This window comes from Anas acuta, chromosome 18, assembly GCF_963932015.1.
Source record: "Anas acuta chromosome 18, bAnaAcu1.1, whole genome shotgun sequence".
Taxonomy (NCBI): Eukaryota; Metazoa; Chordata; class Aves; order Anseriformes; family Anatidae; genus Anas; species Anas acuta.
The window spans coordinates 11,078,667-11,104,220 of NC_088996.1; the positions used below are offsets into that span (position 1 = coordinate 11,078,667).

The 25,554-nt window shown below is 41.1% G+C and overlaps 1 protein-coding gene across 3 annotated transcripts in view; it reads left to right on the forward strand.

Moving 5' to 3' along the window:
• The window catches only part of KCNJ16 (potassium inwardly rectifying channel subfamily J member 16), a 34,785-nt gene extending 10,436 nt beyond the window's left edge, over nt 1–24,349 (forward strand). Inside the window, exons 2-3 of one of the 3 annotated variants that reach the window (XM_068654644.1) lie at nt 1,896–1,991; nt 19,797–24,349. In XM_068654644.1, coding sequence (XP_068510745.1) covers nt 19,873–21,162 — 1,290 coding nt within the window. In that variant the 5' untranslated portion in view covers nt 1,896–1,991; nt 19,797–19,872 and the 3' untranslated portion in view covers nt 21,163–24,349. Of the gene's footprint in view, nt 1–1,879; nt 1,992–19,796 lie in introns of those variants that run through there. The other 2 variants (XM_068654645.1, XM_068654643.1) reach the window with 2 other exon arrangements.
• The last annotated feature ends 1,205 nt before the right edge of the window (nt 24,350–25,554 follow it).

Here is a 25,554-nt window from a genome sequence, read left to right on the forward strand (position 1 = left end):
GCAGGAAATGGTCAGTCAAAATAACCCCCCTTGGATCTACCCTGCTTCCTTAAGGATTCCTCAAGCTGCAAATCTTTAGAAGGAAGGAGCTGGATCTCCAGCCTCAAAATGCTGAGAAGGGAGAGGACTGTCATGCATCAGTGCCACAGCAAGCTACAGCTTGATAGCTCTGCTGCTTAATCTGCCTTTAATACAGCAATGTTGAGCCTGGTATGCACCTAATACTAGTACATTCTTATCCCCATCCCATCTGTATTAGAAATTAAGGCAGAAACACGAAGCCCATTACCATGCTGTAACCTTAAGAACAGTTTCTCACCTCATAGAGGCACTCAGCAGGCACTGGTGTGTTCAGCCCTGATTCATTATCGCTGAACTTTGGTGCTGGCCATGACCAGTGCTGTCTGGATTCAGTTAGCCCATTCCACTAGCCGGAAAGATTTCTTAGCATTTGTGTTATCTCCCTGGAAATCTTAAGCAGGGATCTGAACACAATTGAGAACACTTGCCTGATAGAAGAGGCAGAAAGCAAATGGATTCTGCAGGAGACTGAGGGGAGGAATGGAAGCTGGCCCTGGAACAGCACTCTCCCGGTGTAGGAAATACTGCAGCAGCTTAGTGAAACGTGGAACTGGGCATTTTTGTATACGATGCTATGCTGACTTTGTGCGATACTCATTGATTTCACCCATAAGCTAGTTCATCATAATGTTAGTTAAACCGTCTGTTTTTTTCCAAAAGTTTTGGAATGCTTCTGGCTTCGTGGAGCTGTTGCTTATCAGCATACTGAGCACTGTGATGCCAGCCGCAGTGACGCAGGTAAATGAAGTCTATGAGACTTCATTGTTATAAACCAGCTGCAAATCTGACCCAGAGGAGATATGGATTCTATTCAAGGAGTCTATGATGCAAATTTATGCAGATGACTGTCATTAGTCTACTGTATGTTTGCTTGAGACAGCAGGGTAAGGAATAGACAGCAACTCCGCAGAGGAGAGGCTGTGGAAATTGCAGATTTGTGCCCAAACTGCCATCTTAAGGAAAGCATTAGAGGACAAAAGAGACTTGTCTCGCAGTTCTTTTGATAGATTACAGGAAAGCAGAAGGGTAGAGGCCATTTCATCACCTGCCACTGACCTCTTGGCTCCTTTTTCTTGTCACTTTTCTTGTCACTTGTCACTTGACTTTTCCTGTCACACACATCTCTGCCCAAGTCTCCTGAAGCAAAGCTCCTTGTGTGTACGTGTGTGGCTAGTGTGGCCTGCTAAATATTTCCCCCAGCACTCGCAGAGAGACCTGGCAGCATCACTGTCGCGTTTCAGGTGACAGTGACCGAAGGCCAGCCAGTCTCCGTGCAGCCGAGTCAGAGGACGGAGTAAAGCAGGAGCTGAAAATAACCCGTTGGTGCTGCAAGTGCGGGCAGGTTGGCAGCGGCGGAGGACTCTGGGAGAGAAATGAGGACTTCAGACATCTGCTGGTGGCTTTTGTTATACACGGAGGCCGTGGGATGTACGGATAAAGTGCAAGGCCCAAAGGCATTTGTGCTTGTGTAAAAGCACCTTCCACTTTTACAAAAATTGCTGTCAAGGCTGCCTGAAAGAGGCTACAATTATCTGTTGGATCAGTTATCAGGGACACGGCTGGGGGTCAGATCAGATACCGGTGTAAATCCTCCAGTTGCTTCGTACTTGCTGCGAAGTAGACTTTGAGCCTTTCTGAGAAAAAAATAGGAAAAATGCTGGACTCCCAAATGTAGCATATGTCTCGTCAGTTCTAATGTGCTGAAAGGATGGGATTTTCTGTGAACTTTTCCCAAGCAGTCTTGCATTTTTTTTCTCTCTTTGAGAGGGGGAGGAGTTGCGCCTAAAAAAACAAACCCAACCTGTCGTTCTCAGCCCTGCCAACCTGTCAGTCCAGCCATGCAAGAGAGGGAGAGAGAGAAAAAGAAAGGAGGGAGTGAAGCAGAGATTCAGATCTCAGCAGATATTAAGGTAAAGCCCATTTCTGTTTCCTGACTTATGCGCGTTCGTGTGTGTACATTTAAATAGAAATCCTGTTACCTTAGAGAGTTTTAAACTAACTAAACAACCTGTATGGGAATAAATTGTTCATCTTGCTCAACGAGAAGTGTGTTTTGCATTGTAACCTGGCAGCTTGTTAGTTGTTGTTTGGCAACACAGTTCTCTATCACACAGAAATTCAGAAGGGGACTTTGTGTTCATTTGAATATTAAAAGTAGGCAGAGTTATAATGCTGGTACAAATACATGCTCGGGAAGCTGTGTAATTGCAGGGCTGAGTCCAGCCTCTAACTACTGAAGATCAGGGTAAGAACTTGTTTGAGGAGGGAATTTCTTGCAAAGCTGCCTATTGCAGGGCTCTTACACCTTCTCCTGGAGCGTTTGGTATTAGCCACTGGTAGAGACAGGATACAGAACCAGACAGACAGTGGGGCTGATCCAGTTTGGCAATTCCTACATTCCTCTGTTCCTGCCTGTCCACGTACGGTGGGTTTTTCCAACGTGTCATTACCAGAGGAACAAAGCTAAGGTGCAGCAAAACTGACCGCATGAATTCTTGAGTTAGGAGGGCAGACCAGCAGAGGCACTTTCAGCTCATACCAGAGGAAATTGAAGGTTACAGACTGTGAGAAATGTTGGCTGAACTGAGCGTGAGTCAGAAGAATCGTTCTGCCCCAAAGCCTGCCTTCTGAGGCTGGTCTGGGCAACCAGCTTGTTGGAACTGTCGGAGCAGAGAGGGGCCTAGCAGCAAAGGCCTGAACTGCAGGAATGGACTCAGTTTTCTTAGGTGTGAGTGGCTGTGTGAATGTGAACTTGTGCACAAATATGTATGTGTAATGAGTGATGAGAGACACTGACCCCTGGATTGTTATAAGAACCCACAAACAAAAGTAAGAAAGGAATAATTTTGTTGTCCACCTTAGAGATATCCTGATTTCTGTATTTGTTACCCTGGACAAACAATTCAAACTGTACTGAAAACAGAGATGCTTTTCTAACTAGGCTGAGGATCTGGGAAGGTCACATAGAAGGCAAACAAGTGGATAGGATTTCCTTTCCTTGCTGTATACTTAGGGTTTTCGCTCCTACTGCCACTGTGTGCCTGAGGAAGGTAACCTGCCTCGCAGTACTAACCCAGTGGATAGAAGATGATTGAAAGATGCCAGAGAAAGACAATGCAATGCTTATGTTACTCACTGCATCATTTGCAACGCACTTGCCAGGGGGTTGATTACATAATACTAGCTTCTGCATGTTCCTTGCTGTTAAACTTCCTCAAATACTCGCTCCTGTGCAGTAGTTTTGGAACGAAGCTCTCCTCCTGTGAAAGCAGCCACCACGGTGCTCTGAACCTGGAAAGAAGACAGAGGTGGTCCAGCTTAGAGACGGGTGGTCTGTGATGTGGTCTGTCCTCATGGCTATTGCTGTAAAAAATGCAGCATCCTTGCCTTGCATCACTTTTCCTTTCTTCTGGTCTCCTGGGAACATTCAAGCTGTTGTTTCTTTTTTACCCCTGACTCATTGACTCGTGGTGATACAGAGTGAGACTACAAGCTTTTAGTTGGGCATAAAAGAAATTCTTTTACAGATAGTGTTTTCTGTAGTAATATCATAAGCTTTCCTGCCACAGCCATAATGGAGAGGGAAGTGCTTTTTGAAGAGACTTAAGGAGATGGAGAAGAGGAAGTGAATGCTTCAGTTTTGGTGAGGATAAACATTCCTAACATTCTGTTACAGTAACAGAGATTAGTCACTGAAAGAAGAAAAGGGAGAAAGTTCTTTAGCTTTCATCTGCAGAGACTTTACTAATTGGCCTCCCAGCACTTTTGCATCTTCCTTTTGCTTTCTTTTCTTTTGTCTCCTTTTGTTTAGGTGATTTAAATCAATGCAAAGAAGGCTTGCATCATTTACATGACACAGTCATTCTATAATACTGATGGACATTTTTGAAACGGGAGCAGGCAAACATTCTGGTGCACTTGTTCCTGTTACTTTTGAAAGGGTGTGAATGGACTGATGCTACAAGTTTGGTGCCACTAAGTCATGCAAGCTCCCTAGAGATATACACTGCCAAAAGCAAAAATTCCAGTACATCCTGATAAATGGTTTAGCACGGCTTAGCAAATGTCAGTTGATCAGTCAGAGTTAACCGGCAGCAAACTTGCTAAATTCAGGCAATATCCAAGCAATCCACAGATTAGCTGTATTTCGTTAGTGTAGCAATAATGACTCAGCGCCACAACAGAAGGGAACTCATATCAGAAATACAACTCAAGCTCTTACCAAGATTTCTATATCCTTTCTTTCTGGAGGCAGAAAGAACTGGGACTGATGTATCAGTCATTTGTTCAGGAAGCTCTGTTTATAAAGAAACAAACTTTTGCAAAGGAGGTGTTACCAGACAAGAGGGTTGAAATCTTTGAGACACCCTTTTGGCAGAAGGGATTCTGAATAGCCCTTGGAAAGATCAGTTGGAAAACACTTCACACTGAGAAAGTTTCTGCCTTTCAACAGGACACTGCTAATTCACCTCATTCTGTATTCTCTGGCACGAGTATGGTTCTCTAGATTGGCTGATTCCATGTCCTTCTTTATTTTATTAGGTATCTTTCTTGCCCAAAATTCTCTCTATGAGCATGAAACCATTCTTGGTAACAGAACATCCATTTACAGTAACTTGCTGTGCAATTAAAATGCCAGATGATAAATACAAACAAGCCAAACAAATAAACAAACAGAAAACAACCTCGGATTTCTTTTCTATTTGCTTTTTAAATTAGGACAGGAGTGCGATCTGATTCTCAACTTTTCATGCCATGTTGTGAAAGCAGACTATTTGTCTATTCTGTCTGGCAGGAAAGAATGCTGTAACCCAAAAACTCATTGTGCTGCTTTTCACAAGATACTTCATTTTTTGTAGTTTGCAGTCATGATAGTAACACTAGTTCCTGTTTCTAAAGCAGTTAAAAGTCCTGTTTTGCGAGTGCAGACAGGGAAGAATATGGTTCAGCTACTCAAATATTATTTGTGGTGACATGCTGGACTGGAGAATTGGAACAGCAAAGAGAGATTCAGCCCTTAATTTCCTGTGGAAGGATTGTGCTGAGGAAGCATTACATTTTTGGTTTCTCTTTGCTGTCCACATGATAGAGGATAGAAGGTCACTACTAACCTGGGAAGATCTAAGAAATGACATTTGATAAAAATCAACAATCTGGGAAACGAATTGAGTTAGAGGCAGGTTCAGCGAACAATGATTTTTCAGGCAAGTTTTCCTGCACTCCAAAGGAAAACCAAGGCAGAGCCCGACTGTAGATTGTGAAATGAAGACTCATCTGGATAACAGAGTAAAACTAGCTGGAAGTTTTCCATGTATAAGAACTAAAGGTGTCTCCATTTGTGAGGCAACTTTGAGCACAAAGGATCTCCTGTTCTTTTTAAAATTCTCAAATTGTTTTCAAAATGGAAACGAATGTAGTGTACATCAGTTTAACAGCTTTGATTCTGTCTTGCAGTATCAGCACAATCTTGTTTCTTTGCAGGCCTGTAGCCTGGCTGTGATCAGACCTAAACTAGCATTACTGAGCTGATTTCTGACATGGCCAGATGCTCCAGGCAGTCCATTTTATTCCCCAGTAAGTGCTGATCCTTAGCAGCTATGGCAGAGCATGCGTGTCTTCTAACTGGCATTCTCCCACTCAAAGATGCTCAAAGCAAGACAACTGATATATTAACTTAACGCATGTAAAAGTAGATGCCATAAAACACAGCCTGTTTTCCACCAGAAATCTCAGTGGGAAAATTCAAACATTTCTATTTCCACTCACAAGCATTAACCAGCTGTTTGACTGTTACTGAAAATCCTTCTCGTTTTCCACAGCTGAGTGAGAACTCTTTCCAGGAGTGATCTGTGGTGAGGCTTCTAGTGCACTCTTGCTTTGGACAGACTATGAATATTAATCTTTTCATGGCATTTTTGCACACAGATAGCTATTCCCCAAAGAAATGAGACAATTGGTGCCTCATGAAACAAGCAAGCAAACAAAAAACCCCAACAAATATCCCCGAAATAACCTCTATGAGTTTCTGTTCAGATCTCAGAAAAAATTGATTTTGACTTTTTCAATGGGAACAGATAATTAGCGCGTTGTTTTATCTCCTCGAGTCTGTTCAGATCAAGTTAGATGATTGGTGCAGCAGAGTTTTGGATGGAGGTGCAGTTGCCCTGGCAACAATCGGGAGTGAAATCAGAACCTTTTGAACAGCCAGTGGAATGTGGTTCTACTTGGATGACAATAGGTCAGAGCATTTTAATGGGTAAAAACGTAATCCAGTACAATAGGATTTATTGCCACTATGTCATCAGATTGACACTATTCCTACAAATTCTTTAGCTTGTGACAGCCTTTAACTGAAAACTGTTTAGTGGAAAAACTTGTAAAATGCTATTAATCATTTTGTTTTCCAAATCAACCGAAGAGCCTGTGTCTCTCAGGGGGTTAGAAAGAATATCTTCCAAGTGAGTGAAATTCAACCTCTCTGCACAAAGCCCTAATGAATGGCTGTTCTGGACACAATAAATGGTTCTAAGAACTGAAGGCTCATTTCTGCAGGGTGCTGAGTACTCCGGTCCCGGTCTATCGGAGAACTTCAGCACTTCCTTAATTTCACACTAACAAAATAGTTTCTAGTGATTTCTAGGATGGTTATTCATGCTCTTAAACCTGATTGTATTTGCTGACAGACAGGACCTTGCGGGATTAAGTCCTAAACCAACACTAGAAGAAAAGATTCCCTGTTCTGTAAAGCAAGGGCATGGGGCAATATTTCATCCCTTCTGCTGACATTTTTCCAACTTCCGCAATAATGATCCTTTTATTCTGAAAGATCCCAGAGTGCTTTCTTAAACTAACAAAATGCAACCACTGCTAGGAGCAACAATGCATAAGGAGAATACATTGATGCAGCTTTAAGGAAACATCAGATTAGGATGCCAAAGTCTGTCCTTCTACCCTGAAGCCAAAAGCATAAACAGCTTGTCTTGGCATCCTTTGGGATGTCAGTATGGGACCTCTGTCACACAGAGAGATCTAGAGCTATCTAGATTTTGATGCCAAATAGCTGAAATGATCCTTAATATTCATTATAGATGGGTACCCCGCTGAACCTTCTGCCAATTTCCCTTTCAAATAGATGAATGTCATTCTCATTCACTTTCCTTTAATATGAAAAGCAGATTCTCCTCAATCATACGCCTGTACCATGCATATCCTTTCATTGTTGACATGAGGCTTTTACAACAATAAAACCTAAGGCTAGTAAGTATTCCTCTTTTTGGAATTATTATGTAGTTACAAAGAACAATTGAGCCAGACAATGACAAAACCTGTTTCTTGTCTTCCTCAATGGGAAATGGGCTTTGAGTTTTGTAAGGATGTTCATAAACAGCCAAGGGTGTGTAAGGAGAAGAATGACCTCAAAGCTGGGTTTTACACAGGAGAACAAAGAGATCTCAAGTCCTGATTTGAAAAACAGTCGAAGCCCAAATCAATGTCATAATGTCATAATTACCAACACGCGTCACAGCGTTGCTGGAACCCACTTGCCGCTTCTGCCTTTAAACACAAGCTCCTCTCCTAAGTGCTCTGCAGCTGTCAAGCTTTGTGAATGATGTTTGTGCTGGCAGTTAGCTGGGAGATAACTTCATCTATCTAGCATTCGTATGGCCTGAAGATCCATCCTCGTTTCTTCCTGCGGGATGTTTTGTGACATTATTGTTTTCAGGTTGCTTTGCCTTTGTTACAGTTCTGCTGGCTCCTTTCCAGGACCTTTCAGGTTACTTTTTAGTCTCCTTAATCTGTACTTTCTCTCCTGAGCATAATAAGCATTGCAGTTGCTCCCAGACTAAGACACCCAAGTGGTGTGACTTGCTTTTTTCTGTGGGAAACACCACTTTATGTTTTTCACAGACCTAATTCCCCGAAGATCTTTTCAGTATGAAGTGAATACAGCTTAGCACTATACAAAATGTTCCTAAGGAAGAATGCCACCAATCCAAGCTCACATGATTCACAGCTTGTCAGGCCCTGATAGTGTTTTGAGGTTTAGTTAATAGCCTACGGATTTCTGGATCTTTTGAGTGACTCTGGCTTTGTGGCAGGAGCAAGCGATGCTCTTAATCAGTGAAAACAGGAGGAAAAAAAAAAAGACCCAGGGAAAATATAGGCCAAAACATCTGTCTCTTATGCTGGGTGTATCACTTTTGAATTGAATTTTGTTGAGTAATTATTCTTCTAATTCCTAACTAATTTAGGAGTTTTTTACAGGAATTGTTCAGCGGCATGCTGATGCCTCTGGTGACTGCAGCCCTATAAAGTTAATGTGTAGGAAATGAGAGAAAAATTATTTTCATGGGGGTATAACACCTATGAGGTAAAACAGAAAAGCTGTTTTCAAAACAATCCTTGGGGATTGCTTTGGCAATAAAACCAATGCAACTTCAGTTTAGATATCTTTTTGTGTGTGTGTTTGTGTGAGTGTTGACATTTGTAATGTAACAGATTTTTATTTGATGTATTTTTGTTAACATCGTCTTGATAAGATCTGCTCACTTGTTCACAGTGTTTGCAGTTGAGAAGTAAAACAGGAAAAACACGGCTGACTGAACAGGTTCATTACAAACATCTTGAAATGAACTGAACCTTCCGTAAGTAGCTCATTCAGTCAGTAGTACTGCTGAGTGAAAACCTTCCATGCAAAGATCAACCACAGAGGCACAGACCTTCGGCACTGAGGGAGACATAGTCAGTCTCTATGCAAATCACTGAAAGACAAAAATCTGATTAAAAAAAATAAAGTCTAAACTCACATTTATTCATTTATTGTTAAAGGCAACATTTGTGTGTGTCTATATGTAGTATCTATATATTTAAATAAGCACTGACACCTTTGGAAACAGTTTGATTTTTCTGAACAGAAAATAATGTATTAACTTCTGCTGACACAGATGAGAGATTTGCTGATTGAATAAATTCATTATAATGGGACTGAGAGATCAGTTTGTTGCTTTCCTGCAGTTGTTCATCATAAAGCCTTCAGTGAGTGGCTCACCTTGCTGGCTCCAGTCCCACAAAGAGTTGAAGCAGGCTGAAGTCCATCCCTTTTATTGCTTGTAGTTAAGCATAGGTGTGAACACTTTTCTTAGATTTAAACCCAGTGCCATAGCTCTTAGATTGTCCTTATCCCATGTGCCTGGCCTGGGATTCCTCTCAAGCCCTTCAGGAGCTGAAGAAACTGCCTATGATTTAAAGGACGATTGTTTGGACAGAAAATTGACAAAGTTGCTGGGAATTTACTGGCAAAGCAGACTGTCAAGTGAAGGTTTGACATACTGTGGTCAAAACATGTACAAAATGAAAGAAGATATTTAAGAAATAACATAAAAAATACTCTTGGTAGTCCTTATATATCAAATAATAAAATAAGGTCAAGCTGGTTAAATTATGGCAAACCAAGAAGATTTAAGGTTTTCTCCATTCTGGAAAGTATCTTTTTAAACTGTGCAAGGCAAATTTTGAAGCCACTTTCAGTGCCTGTTGGAATACATAGTACATGCACAGTGTCAAGGCCAAGAGCTGAGAAAGAAGAAAGCTGTCTTCACTTGACCACTTATGAACACATAACAGGATGTCCAAAAGACAGCTTTGGGAAGCAGGACAGTGAAAAGACATGAAAAAGACAAGGACTAAGAAACATTGATACAGAAGTGACAGATTAATCCAAAAGAATTGGATATTGATATGAGTGATATGACACTCCTCGGTGTCACAGCTAAACAGTGCAAATATTGAAAAGGAATTTTAGAATTAGGAATTAAATCTATCTACTACACAAGGTTTTGGATGGGGTGGAGAGAAGAAGCTTGGTATACGGAATCATAAATGATGAATAAAATTATATTAAATATTTGATGTGGGCCACCTTTAAAGAGTAGACACTGGCATAAATGAAGCAGAGCTCTGATTCAGGATGAGTGTTCACATCTTCAGAGGAATAAGTAACTTATCTAACAATGTTTTAAAGGTGGGGGAGAAGAAACAAGATTTAAAAGGAGATTCTGCCTTTCTCTGTATTTCTTAAAATACTACTTGCTGTGTTCAGAATCTCAATCAGGTGGTCAGGAATAAGCTGTGGGATAGATTAAGAGACCTAGGAGGAAGTTTTGCAACCCACACACTGAGGTAAAAATCAAATTCTTAAATGTACGGTCCAAATGCACCCACATACACAAATACGTGGTTTTCCACTTCCACATTATTTTAATTATCTGCCTTGCAAAACACCAACATACTGTAAATTAGGGCACTGAACTTGGGAAGAGAAAGCCAGTTGAAAAAAAGAGTGGCCAACACCATGCTGAGTTTAAGTTAAAGAAAAAAAAAGACTATTGAAATTCAGAATAACCTGCCTTTCCAGATCACTTGCATCCATGCTGAGATTGGGGCTCATGAGGATGCACATACAAAGGTTCATCCATCTGCTCTACAAGGTGTTGAAAGTCATCTCTGGAAGAAGCTTCCCGTTCCCAAATTTCAAGTAGATCCCAGTGGAATTAAGTAGCAATATGGAAAGTCAACATTCTGCCAAAGACTGTGAACCAAAGAAAATGAAGATCAAAAGAATGCCCTGGTTCCTTAGAAAGTATTGCTGTAATTCCAGCAAACGGAGCCAATTCTGAAGAGCAACGATGAATACTGCCTGTGGTGATACTGAGAAACCCAAGAGTTAGATCCGATCCAAAACGAGACATCGAAGAGAACCACTCTGCTGACTTCAGTAGAGTTTGGATCAGGCCTCTGATCTCTGAAACCATTTACTACATGTATATTTCACAAGCTTTAAAGAAGTGGTGACAAATGCAGTCTGAAAAAATGTGGAAGCGTGTCTTGGTTTGGATGAAGTACCTAAAACGTGGGATGCCACGTTGGACTACGGGCCTTGGCTGAGCAGCTTCAGTCACAGGCTATGAACTGAGTGACATGATAGCCTCTACCAGACTTGAGAAAAAATCATATTGAGACACAGCAGAGGTGTGCTTCAGCTGTATCTACAGTCACACATGAAAGGAAATTCATACAGAGCTGCTCAGAAAAGCAAATAGTTATTCTTGGCCCTAGAAATGATTGATAAATTGACTTGTTGAGGCACAGTATTTGATTGTCTGGTTTATATGACTACACGTGTTAATGTCCGTTACAGAATTTTCTGATGCTTATCTTAAAAAGAATCTGGTGTATTGTTTGACTTGATCCTTAGCCAATACATATTTCAACCTCTTCGATTTGGGAAAAGATTGGACAGACAGAGACAATGGATTTTTTCAATGATATTTCCTAAAAAGTCAGTGTGGATAGGATTCATTTTATTTACTTTTTTTTTTTTTTTTTTGATTTTTATATATACATATACATTATTTTTATTTTTTTACCTTGTCCTCACAGTTTGCTCAGTGAATTAATGTAAAATGGTCACTATTAGATCATACTTTAGTTTCAAAAAGTTACAGGCTTTGGTGATTTCATTGGCATTTGAGATATTTTATTAGGTGGGATGAGGCTGCTTCTGAGAATTATAATGACATTCATGCTGAAGACAGTAGCCCAGAGCTGGTTTCAGAAGAAAGCTGCAAGTGTTCCCCTCTATATGTGATAGCCATTAGAAGTTAACAACTAGCGTCAAGTGATGTCTTTGGGAACTTCCTACTAGCCTTTAAAAGACTTTTTAACAAAAAATTGGAGATCCTTATGCTTCTTACTCACATCTCTCATCTATTGGGCAGAGCTCACTCGTGATGCTAACTTGGGATTCTCTTTTATTCTGTCCTGTATATGAAATAACACAGCAAGGCATCTGATCTAGACTTCACTGACACCAGCACAAGGCTTTCCATTGACAAAGCTTCCACCTTTTGAATTGGCAGGATTAAAACTTGCACAGACAGCATAAGGCATTCTCTGATCTTTGAGTAACTCTCTGGTTAAAGCCACATATCCTTTTCTTTTCTCAGTTGTTTTTGATAAGTGTACAGAGGAGCAGAGAGCACTGAAGTACATAGGGCTGCAGGATCTAACTGTAGTGCCACAAGAGGTACAGCCCTGTACCTACTCACCTTTCTGCTAGAGACATATTTGAGTAAAGAGCACAACTGGAAAGACACTGAACCTGTGTCACACCCTTCCCTGGGTATCTGATTTACAACTGTGCCCAGAAAACAGAAATCAAGCAGCAAGCTTTCTGTTTCAGAGCAGTGCTGTGCAGCAGCCCCTGCAAGTGGGAGAATCCGTTTAGAACACAGCTCTGGCCTGCCCCCAGACTCATATTTAATTAATAGCCCGCGGTGTTTTGAGAAGAGATATAGCAGCACTGAGCTGTGGCAAATATCAAAGCTGAGCGTGTTGGCCCTGTTAGCTGAAAGTGGTCGGCATTATCTAATCTGATTCTGTCATTGTTCATGACCTGCCACTTACCTATTGCTGAACACATTACATCACGTCTATTAAGAGCTGCAACAAACCATTCTGTTGTTCCCTGCCAACGAGATACGGTGGAAAAGTTCCTTGAAGGTTTTTTTCTGTGCTGAACGTAACCCATCAGGCTCCATGTGGGGAGAAATCCCACCGCAGACAGATGCAGAACTTTTGAAATTAACCTTCACTGTGTGGCGGCTCAGTGTGTCAGGGGAGGAGGGAGGAGGAAATCGTAATTAGTGCTAATACTTGTACTCAATTGCCTCGCAGCTAACTTGTATTAAAGCCCAGGGGATTCTGCACGGTGAAGTTACGGAGAGGTTGGCTACTGAATTCCACCGGAAACAGACTGGACCTAAAATACATCTTTTCAGCTGTTCCATGTCTGCATACATGGTAGATTTTCAGGTCTGGGATGTGCCCCAGCTGCCCTGTTTTTTAAAACTGAGGCTGTAGGAGCCTGACCTCAGATAGAGGCTGTTCCCTGTCAGCCCAGTGCTGAAGCACACATGGCTCGTACAGGGTGGGATGAGAATTGGCCGGAGGCATTTTCAGGCAGATGAGAGTGGCCCCAGGTGGATCCTCCTGCAGGTGTGGGCTGCCCTGCACACAAACCAGGGTCACCTTTGAGGGTCGGCCTCGGGAATTACTGTTTCCCTGCTGTGGTCGGGGTCTTGGCTTCTTAAGGCAGCCCTGGCCCACGCTGTGCCCACGGGGACACCGCATGCAGCGGGCACCTACCCACAGCTGCAATAGTGGAGACTGCTGTGGGTGTCCTGATGGCAAGAGCTCCGTGCCCAGCTGCCCTGGTGCAGGAGCTGCTGGGAGCGCAGGGTTAAAAAGAGGAAGAGAGTCCTGAGAGGGAGCAGTTTTAGGTTTCGCCCCTGCCAAATTGTCTGAGACAAAGAATGGCAGTGAGGCCTGAAATCAAGAGTTTCAAGTTGCCAGCACTTTCCATTTCTCCTGGTATTTCAGTGTTTCCACTGCTTGTTCTTGGCTAAAACCAAGCAGTGCATACAGTGCGAATAAATTAAAATAGACGTTTTCAGCTTTCTACAGATTTTGGGAGCTGCTCTGAGTGGTAATCAGGGGGCTCCTTCACTTTAAACCTGTCCTGTGGCTCTGAAACTGGTAACCAGCCTTCATCAAGAAGCAACTGTCAGAGTCTGTCTTTTCAAACTTATGGGGCCAAATTTCTTTCTTTTTTTTTTTCTTTTTTTTTAAGTAGATCTGGTTTCACTTAGATGAATTAAATGTCAATATATCTGTTACTGTGAGTTGTTCCAGTGTAGATTACAGCACTATTGCATGACTTTAAAATGTGTGCAAGTGTCTGCTGCTTTGTGCTATTTATGTCTCTCTTTTAAGATGTTTAATAAACACTGTTGTATTGATACTTTAGGTCTTCTCTCTGCACTGAGGTTTTGAATACGAGGTCCAAGAAATACCCTTTTTCTCAAGCTTTGAGCCTAGACTATTCAAAGTTTGGTTTTATTTCTGTATTTGGAATCTTTGCTGTTGAAAGACCTATATTCACAAAATGACAGAGAGGAAGGGTGTTACTTACATGATGATGCTCTCAAAACTGCTTATTGGAGATGTGGCAGAGTCCCACGGCTGGTTGAACTGTGGCCCTACAACCTCTGCTGCATGCAGTCATCTGATCAGAAGTGATCAGAACAAGAAAACTTTAATTTTAAAGGGAAATTTGAGCCACTTAGAAGCATTGCTTCAATGACTTCATAGACACCACTGTGGGTATAAAGAAGTTTTGTGCCTGAAGCTCCCAGCTGGGGTGTGCTCCCCTCCTGTTGAGCCAGCACAGGAGCCCAAACTGATCTGGCACCGTGGGAGCTGTGGTGGGGGCCCCCCCTCCTGCAGCTCTGCCCCCAGGGCTCTGGGTCTGGGACTGTGCCATGTTCATGCAGGGGACTTTGCATTTCCCCTCCTCTCACTGGGATACCCTTCCGTAATCTGGAGGATCTGACTCGAGAACATTAAATATAGAAGAGACTTATAACGAAATTGTGCTTGTCAGGCTTTTGGGCCTGAGCTGTTAGAGAACACGGGTACCGGACTCTCTGAAACTGTGGGCTCAGTGAGATTTTTTGCCCTGCCAGAGGAGGCGAGTGAAAGAGCTTGCACCTAAGAGATAAATCTATCTCATGGGCTAATGATAATCAGGCTCACAAGCCATACAGGCAGTAGATCTCCAAGCAGAGTGGCGCGTCCTGAAGCACACCTGGTGGAGACGGCTCGCAGGGATGTGGCGGAGGCCTGTGGTAGGCGTGAGATGCACACCTGGTGAATCACAGCATTCAAAGCCTGCTCTGAGGATTACATTTCTGAAGAAAAACTGGCTTACATATTAAAAATTAGGTCCCTTTCCAAAGCAGAAGAGAGGAAGAAGAAAGGAAGGAGGGAAGGAAAGGGAGAGAGGGAGAGAAAGAAGATGGAAAGAAGGAAGGAAAGAAGGGCCTACATGCTGTCCTACAAAGGACTTATTTAGATATTGTGGATACTGATTGTTTTTTGATTTGTTTGTGTTTGTTTGTTTGTTTTAAAGGAACAAGTACTTGAGCCAGTTCCAAGGCAGCTCCAAAGGTTTCTACTTGTCACATTTCTAGTCTCTGAGCTGAAAGCCTTCCAGGGTTACACAACAATGACTAAAACTGGAAACCTTTCAGGCCATTTCCAAAAGGCAGCAGGAAACTGAGGTGATTGCTAAACCAATGCTAGAGAGACATCCACATCCATGTGTGTGGAGTTAGAGTGAGAGTACCCGGTTTCATTTGGAGGTTTCAAGTTGTTTTCCTTTTGATTTAATCTCATTCTCAGAACAGAATTATTCTGGAACCAAGATCTTCACATTGTTTTGCTTAATGTTTTACAAACAAGCTGTTGACTGAAGTTGTCACCGAACAAAAATTTGCCCCTACTTGTTTACATAATGGGAAAATACAGTCATAAACCAGGTTTAACAACAACTCGTTAGGTATTAGGTTAAGGTGCAATATAGGGATTATCCTCATAAAACGCTACACCCTGAACTCACGACAAAATTGAGAATTACATTTACTGAAAAGCTTTAAAAATCTCTAAGTCTAAACTGGATGCTTAAAGCTTTTAAGTTACTACTGTTCTGAGTTGATGAAAATCATGTTCAAGTTCTTTAGGTACAGCTGCTTTATTCAAGAGGAACTAGACTAAGATGATAAATATGATAAAGGCTTGCTTCTGCTGGTGTTTGCTTTGTTGTAGCTCCTCATGGGGTGTAATCAGGTATTGAGTTTGTCCCTAGTTCTGCCACTATACCTCTTTGTGGCCTTTTAAATATAGCAATTCATTTACTTTTCTCCCATATCTCACTGGGGTGAGATATTTGTGATAATACCAGTTTGGGGGATCCGTATATACAAACACAGAGCTGTAAAGCAGTTGTGTATTTTAGTATCCAGCACAGTCGGTCCTACCCTTGGCTCAGGTAATCAAGAATACATGCTGATTTTCTGAACTCTGAGACCAATAAGTATAGAAGAACTTCTGAGCCTTCTCTGGCATTTACTCTAATGAAATTTTTAAGATTTCTCTATTTCTGTCTTCATTCTATCCTATACAGTTTCACTGCTCTGTTTTTACCTCTGATAAGTTTGTATTTTGGGGAAAATAAGCTTATAAAGATGGTTACCAAAACTGCTTTAAATTTCAACATGCTTCCTGCTCTGAACAACAGAATAGTATGCAAGAGGAGGCTTAAGATGTGTATAAACATGCCCAGAAACAAAAGAAAGAAAAAAACCAAACCACACACACACACCAAAAAAAAAAAAAAAAAAAAAAAAAGAACAGAAAGTAAAAGCAAGACAAAAAAAGGGCAAGGGTTTGTGATTGTAAGAGGAAGGTGAAAACACTTCCTGGCAACATCTGAGAATCATTTGCAGCAACTGATCCATGAGCGTTAGTGAGCAGAGAATGTTTTTAAATCCTCCCCCATACCCTTTGTTAATCTTTACCAGGTAGTAGGACCTTTAATGTGATTCATACGGGTTTCTTGGGATGTGTAAAATATTTTGTCCATTTTGAAAAAATAAGAGTTTTGAAACAGCTCCAAGATTTAGGTTCATAAGTCTGGTTACAAGTCTGTGGTCTTCTCCCCTTTAAAATTTGGTAATAATAATAGTCTTCAGACAGCTCTGCGAAAGGCAGCATGTCTCAGTAGAGTGAGCAATGAACATCTGGCTCCACAGCCTCACTGCTTCTCATTTGAAGTAGGAAAATCACGTGCCTTTTTAAAAGTGTCCCCATGAATGAAGTACTGATCGTAATACAAGCTTACATAATTCAGAAACATTGAAGGATGTTTTTTTAAACTTAAATGTTCTGAGCAACATTAGACAATATAAAAGAGTTATTAATTATGATGCATGATCATTATTGCACTCAGGAGACTTTAAGAGGTAGCCTGGAAAAGTTAAGATTTGGCTCACCTTTAAGCACACCCAAAATACTGGGCAACATTTGTAGATGTTTTTGAGTGACTGAGGAGGCTATTTCCTAAGACTTTCAAGCACATTTGGGATTTTAGGTCATTTGGGGCACGTCTCCACTGTGTAATGCCAAATGGCTCTGAGCAAGCCAATTTTCGACACGACGGAGAAAGATTAACTCAGATCCTGAGAGCAATATATGTGGTAGTTTTCCTCTGCACCGATTCTGTTCCACTCCATCCAGCTCCAAGGCTAGCTTATTTGGTCCTGTTTTAAAAGGCTCAGCATCACATCCCTGTGTTGTTATAGATATACTCTTAACTGCTTTACAAAATCCAGTCCAGCATCTAACTGCACAGCTTCATTTGCACCAGTCAAGTCCCCATCACAGACACTCACCAGATTATATGTTACCACAACCTGTACTTAGGAGACACCCTAAGTGGGGTCAGAGTTCCCGATGCAAAAGTGCTCTCCGGTGTGTCACAGACTGCCATAAAAATCAGAATGGACTTTTCCACATAGCTGTATGTGTGACAGTCTCTCATTGTTGCCAGCACCAGCAAAATTTGAAGATGGTGCCAGCAAAACACCACTTTTAAAATATGATTATTTGCTGATGGCAACAGCAGATGGTGGAATCAACTCAGTAGCCTTTTTTTTTTTTTGTGAACTGGTTAGTCTGTTTTAGAGTCCCAAGGTGTTTGTGAGTATTTTCAAGGAACTCTATTTTGAATCAGTTAATAAGAAAAACAGTATAACCCTAAGTATGTTTTTTGTTTAAGATTATATTGGCTCCTGATTACAATTTACTTCATTTTCACACCTCACATTATGAGGTTCTTAAAAAAATAAATCAACAGTTTCCAGTTTTTGTTTGTTGTTAAATATGACTTATAAAATGTTAGGTCAAGAGTCGTCAATGGACTAGGCTACAGTGTTTGTTTAAAGCTATGAGTAAAGCAAGTCATATGAATGTTTCCAAAGACTGTATTCCAAGAAGTATTTTTGGAAACATTAATGTTGTGTTTTTTAATGAAGGCCACATTCTGAGGCTACGACACCATATGTCACATTCATTTCTGTGCTGAAAAAAAAAAAAAAGAAAGAAAGAAAGAAAAAAGAAAAGAAAAAAGAAATGGAAACTATGTTTGGCTTTTAAGTGTTTTTGGAATAGTGTCTTTGCATGCTTGTCATTGTTCCTTGGATGGGAGAAGAGTTCTAGGTCTGTTAATCTAGTCCATCCAATATATATTACACTCCGTGGGCCTGACTCTCTTCTGCCTTAAACTGTGTGCAGTCATTTATACCGAAGCAAAGTGAATGAAGAGCTGAGAAAAAAGACTACCACAGGGAAACATTTTTGTAAATTCATTTTCCATGAATATGTTGGCTTCATTGTAAACCTACATCTGAACTTTTGTCAGATGAAACCAGCTTAAAAATGGGAAAAGTACTTGCCATTTTTCCATTGAAAGCTTACAATTTTGGAGAATAATGACAGCTTTTCCTCAAAAAAATGCCTTTTTTTTTTTTTTCAAAAATATTAGTTAAAAGCAAGACCTTTGGCAAAAATTTTGAATTGCTCTAGCTATATACTCTATCACTTCTGATTTTTCAGTGTTTTCTGTGTTAGGGGTTGGGATATAGTAGAATGAGCTGGAGACCTGTAGGAAAAGGCATTTACTTTTCTCTGTGCTGTATCCTACAAATAATTCGTAAGCATCCTGTATCTGGTTACTTCAGCTAAGTCTTTGCTTTTGTATTGGATTTCAATTGATGAGGTCTCAGTTTCTAACTAAGTTCTTATTATTAGTCACTAAACATATAGCCAAGCACTTCATACTGCTGAAGTTCATATGGTTGCAATCTGCAAATACACCCATTATTTTCTCTGATCTGACAGAGGAATCTCCTAATTCACATCGCTTCCTAAATTTGTGTTATCCACAAATTTTATTAGCATACTGCATGTTTGTTTCAAATTCATTAATAAAAATGTAAATACTTTCTGCCAGATTGATTTTTTTTTGTTTTGTTTTGTTTTAAGGAATTATTTGTGAGGGTTTCCAGGACCTCAGAGAGGTTTCTTTTTCATTTGAAATGTAAATACTTTTCTACAAATTGAACAAATATGTCTCTGAAGCACTAGCTCAGTAAAATTCAGTTCCATGACCAGGTTTTTCTGGGCAATACTCAAATGCAAGTAATGATGAATGACTGTGTGATCAATACATTTTCTGGTGAAAACACATTAGCACTGAATTCATCTGTCCATGCCACTGAAGTCTCATGGATAAATGAGGGTGTTTTCCTAGGCACTTCTTCAAGTGGAGGAAAACAAACAAACATGCAACAAACAGGAACAATTGACTACCTCAAATATTTGGCTAACTTTAAGAGAGCTCATGCCATTCTTGTGAGTGTTCGTGAAAGCCCATACCGATTTGAATCCTTCTTCACCAGAGTATTAGAAGAGATACTCACAGCGGGGTCCCCACAAAGGTTTTTGGTTTCTGTTTTTATCTAGGTAACAAATTTTAAGATTGATACGGACGTTTCTAGCTTGTTGATTTTCTAGCTTGTTGATTTTCTAGCTAAATTTCTAAGTTTTTGAGCTATGTTGTGTAATGAATGTCAGGGTCTGTACTCTTCAGAAAATTGCTCATGATGGCCACAGAGCGTGTATATTTAGTTTTGGTTTTACAGAGTTCTGGCATACGAAATTAAAAACAAAAATAAACTTTTTCTTTTATTTCATAGATTCCCAATGAACAAAGAAAACAAATAGCCCCTGGGACCACAAGTGTGTTCTGTAAACTGATGCCACGAGGCAGACATGAGAAAGATGACTGAACAGAGTGGTTGCTATAGGCCTGTGAACATACAGGGAAATAAGATCAGTTACAAAGGGTCTTGTAAAGACAGCCCTGAAACGGGGACGAAAAGACTGCAGAAGCGATTTCTTCACAAAGATGGCAGCTGCAATGTGTACTTCAAACACATCTTTGGGGAATGGGAGAGCTACGTAGTGGACATATTTACTACACTGGTGGACATAAAGTGGCGCCATATGTTTGTGATATTCTCGCTGTCCTATGTTCTTTCGTGGCTGTTCTTTGGACTGGTCTTCTGGCTGATAGCAATCCAACACGGAGATTTATTCAGTGACGAAGAAGTAACACCCTGTGTCGCAAATGTCCGTAGCTTCACAGGAGCATTCCTGTTCTCCCTGGAAACCCAGACGACCATTGGGTATGGTTACCGCTGTGTTACGGAGGAGTGCTCTGTCGCGATCCTTATGGTTATCCTGCAGTCCGTACTGAGCTGCATCATCGACACCTTCATAATTGGAGCAGCCTTGGCTAAAATGGCCACAGCGCGAAAAAGAGCTCAGACCATTCGTTTCAGCTACTATGCTGTCGTGGGCTTACGGGATGACAAATTTTGCCTGATGTGGCGCATTGGTGATTTCCGACCAAACCACATGGTTGAGGGCTCAGTGCGAGCTCAGCTGCTGCGCTACAAGGAAGACAAGGAAGGGAGAATGACGATGGAGTACAAGGACTTGAAGCTGCTGAATGACCAGATCATACTCGTTACACCAGTGACAGTAGTACATGAAATCGATAGTGAGAGCCCCTTGTATGGTCTGGACCGGAAAGCTTTGGCCAAGGACAACTTTGAAATATTGGTCACGTTTGTCTACACAGGTGATTCAACGGGAACTTCCCATCAGTCCCGAAGCTCATATGTTCCCAGAGAGATTCTTTGGGGCTATAGGTTTAATGATGTCTTACACGTAAAGAAAAAATACTATAAAGTGGATTGCCTACAGTTTGAAGAAACCACAGAAGTTTATGCTCCTCACTGCAGTGCCATGCAACTGGATCGGAAAGAGCAAGAATGGAACCGAACAGAGAAGACATTGGAAAAAGAAGCAGAGACGTCAGCACTGGAGATCAAGTCCCTTAGTACAAACCAGAAGTCATTTAATGCAGTTGCCCTCATCACCAGCTGTGAAGATCCAGAAGACCCAGTGACAACTGTCTGTCAGCCTTCTGGAGAGGTTTCTTATCAGAAAGCAGCTGTGACCTTAAGTAGACTGTCACTGGAATCACAAATCTAGATTTTCACTGCAATTAAAAACACTTCCAACAACATCTACCAGCACGGCTTTTAGAATATAAACAATGAACTCATATGCACAACTATTTACATTATAAACCTCGTACTGACAGCATGCCTACATTACAACACAGTGCTGAGCTTCACAATGGTTAGCGGGGGTATCAGTAACAGATTAGTACTGGCACAAGAAAGCAGCTTACATTTGGGTTGACTAGACAGCTACTGTACTTGAGCAAACTTAGTCTAAACTTTATTACCCTGCAGGGACCAATGTTGGAGATGCCCAGAGATAGAAAACGATCCAGGCAGAGAACAAGAACAAGGAAGCTTGCCCTCTGGGTCATGTTTTTTAATACTGCCTGATTTATTTGGAAGGCCAGTTCCCAATACCTCCAGAAGGCTCTGAAATGCCCCCACCATCGCAGCAAATGATTGCTTGTGTGCCAGCTGCACCTCTCTAGCGGTTCAAATGAAACCCCTGTCTTGAGGTTACACTGGTGAGTCTGAGGGGCTGTTCTTTGCAGGAGGGAGCAAACTGGCAAGAATAACTGAACCCAGTGCTACTGGGTAGCTTTGGAAACCTGCTGACACCCTGCCCAGGGCTGTGAGTGGGATCTCGGCGAGCTTTTCTCATTTCCTTGTCGTGAGCCATTCCCAGAAATGCCACTCCCTCCGCAGTTTGAGGTATGCAGTGCGTCAGCTGGCTTGGTGCTGCATGGAGATTTTGTTATGTGGCTCTGATGGCTAGGAGGGTTGGCCAAACTGGCTCATCTGCACCATTCAGAAACCAAAATGGGACCTCAAGTTTGAAACCAAAATCACCAAAATCATATTAAGCCTTGGAGAAAAGATCACCCTGTTTTTAGAGTGATCTTAGCAATTTTTTGTTTTATTTTTTTTTTAATCAAAACGTCTTTTCATTTCAGAATGTCAGCTTTGCTTTTCGTTTTAGTCTATTATGCTTCTTTAAAAGGAAAAGGATCAATGTGGAGACCAAACAGCATAATTTTGTCAAAATGAAATATTTTTATTCTTCTGAAATGACTGTAAAAGTGATCCTTTACAGAGAAATTCTACATACTCAGCTGTCAGCTCAATTTGGAAAAACAGGGAAAATGTCAATGTTTTGAAGTTGCCTATGACATGGAATTTCCATGCTCTGCACATCGCTGTCATTATCTCATCATGTTCCCCCCCCCACCCCCCGATGATTACAGTTAATTTGCATCATGTTTAATTATCACGCTAACCTAAAAATATTTATCTCTGAATTTGTGGTTGCCTTAAATGGAATTTATCTCACCTGACCTCAGCCAGCAAGAAGCGTCAAGGCTGGTCAAGGCTCTCCGTGACTGCTGTAACTTTTTCTCTGTCTTCACAGGGGAGTTCATCCCATCCTAATCTGCGTGTTTAGGGAGCTGAAGGCAATAGGATGGTCTTATCCTGGAACTGCTCATCCCTCTCTGCTTATTGTTGAAGGAGATGACTGTTTCTGAAATGCTGGCTAACATTAAGCTGCTAAAATTAGGTCTGACGAGTCATTCACATCATGCTGACTAATTCAAAGTTTTTATGAGCTAATCACATTTAATGAAAAGAAAACCAGCATGCTGATTGTTTTATTTTTCTTTTGTGAAACTTACTGCATATAGTAGTATCACTGCATTATTTTAATGTATCTTGCATTTCTCTTTTTTTGCTAGCACTTGTGTTCTGGATCCTATGTGATCCCTTTAGATAAAACCAAATATATTAATAAGCCTGAGGGGAGGTAGCTATTCCTAAGCTCATTAATTAGCCTATTTTATATGCTGAATCATCACCGCCATCAGTCCATAACTGCAGTAGAAAACATCTCATTGTATCCTAGATTTGAGCACCAGCAAGCATTGGGGAAATAGTCTAAAAATGGGAAGAAATTCAGTGGGAAAATGTGTAAGGTTCTCAGTATTTATATGGTATTGCAAAAATACCATCCAGGTTGTATAAAATAGAATATAGCCATTGAGACATATGAAGTCATCCTTCCACACTCTGTCTTTGAAAGCTCTTGGCTGGGTACTTGATTCAATGTTGGGCACCGCACTTTGGGAAAGACATGGAAAAAATGAATCCAGAGATACTGAAAATATATCAGTAAGGAAGCAGGGAAATAATTGAACGGCTTTCAGTCCAAAGAAGACAGAAGGGAATTAGGAAAAAGAGTTCTCAAACATTGCAAATCAAGAGAGAGGAATGATCTGTTCTCTTTATCTGGTGGGTAGGACATGAGGACATGGGCTTAAACTGAAGCCAAAGAAATTGAAGTGAGACATTAGTAGAAACTATCTTAAAGAAGGCAAAGCACAGGACAGATCTGTGGGGTGTATAATTTTGGTGCTGGTGCCTCTCAGGAGTTTGTTAGGTGGCTGTCAGGAGTGATACAGAATGGTCAGGTTTGCCTTGAACTTTCAAACCCCGTTTTTGTACGACCCTATGATTTTCAGAAAAAGGGAATGTTTAATATGAAGTCTGCATAACTAGGTCACTTTACAAGTACTTACACATGTGTGAGTATTTGCTTAATTACATAGGTAAAGCTACTCAGAGATCTGAGATATTACTGAGATATGTAACCAGAATTCCCAAAGTATCTTCAAAAGGTACACATTTCAGGTGCTGCTCGTAAAGGTAGTTTCCCTTATTAAGCTGTGAATATCAGCTGCCTTTCCCTCTCCCAGTTATGTACCGTGTGAGCCTCTTGCGGTGAAGAAAATTCTTTCCTTGGAATGACTTTCCTGTAAGTGAAAGTACCAGGAGTCTGATTTAGCATTTGGTCACATGCTTCTTGGTATAGATAGATAGAAATACGTGCGTATGTATAGTAATGTATGCTTTGGCATATAAGTCAACCACTAACTGATGAGGGTCAGGAAGAAACTTTTCTCCTGGGCATGTTAATTCATAACAGGCTACGATACAGTTTCTTCTACTTTTATCTGCAGCATCTGATACCAGCCCGTGCTGGAGACAGGATACTATTTGAACCACTGGTCTCAACCCGTCTGGCTTTTTCTGGGTTTCTCTGTTTGATATTTTAATTTCATTTATCAGAGTATAAAAACTATGTGTTATAATATATAGTAAAGCATGCATTGCATTTTTATGAATAAAGACACAGAAATAAAGAACATGCCTCTGCCACACACCTTGTGAGAGCACATTTTACTTCTCTTCCACTCAGTCACTGTTTTAAGTTTCCGTATCTTATGCACTAAGAGGCAATGGAAAAATTTATAAGGCACAGAGTAGCCTTTTGACTTTAAAAGATGCCAAATCACGAGCAAACTCACAAAGTTATAAGTACATTCTGTTGCAGCTTCTTAACATGAGCTCCGATGAATGGGGGCTCGAGACATCACAGCTTGCTGTTAGGTGTGAGCTCACAAAGCCCCTCTCGCAGATGTACACACACCCATGGCAGCCGGGTTCCGAGCTTGCAAGCTAACCGGCAATTTCCTCACCTGATGATGGATCTTTGACAGCACAAGCTGGGTGAGATGGGAATGAGGTGTGCAAGGCAGAGCCCACTGCACAAAGCTCCTGTATCTGGCACTTGGGCAGGGCCAGCCCACCTTGCCCAGGAGCGGGCCTAGAAGGGACACAATGTATGCTGGTGAACAGCAGTTTTGAGCAAGGAGGAGGAAGAACCTTCCTCATCCATCTGCTATTTCTAGGTGAAGATGTATTCCAAGGATTTTTTGTTTGGTTTTCTTTTTATTCATCCCCATTGCAGAGCTGAGCAAGGTAAAAAGTTTTAAAAAAAAAAAAAAAAGGCATGCAAGCCTCTCAGAAACCCATCAAAAGTAGTAACACGTGTCATCACAGCAGCAAAACAACCTAACCCCTGACCCACCCCAAGGCAAGGTGCTGGGTAAGCTGGGTGCTGAGGTGAGATACGAGCACCCTCCTGTGTGCCCAGAGCTCTACATATACTCCATGCATCTTCAGCAGCAAGGCAACGCGTTGGGTGGAAGCTCAGCGGCTGCTTCCCAGCCACCCAGGGTAGCAATTGGCTTTTCTTTCCGTAGCTGGAAGTAGTTCACTCTGTTCTTGTCTTCTCCACAAAATTTACCAGATGAAGCAAAATTGTAACAACAAAGAGAAAACGCAAACCAGTTTGCATTGGACTCCTGTATCGTGATTATAGCTGCATCTCAGTTATTTTCTCTTGGAGAGTAAGAGTATTGTTCTGGGTCAAGATTAGTTTATGTCAAAGGGAATATAATAAGAGATTATTATATAATTTATTTTTCCAGATTTGCCTACCACCATTCATTAAGGCAGCTGGCATTTCCTTCCCCATTATCATGTATCATTATCATGTATCATTTAGTGCATATTTTATGTG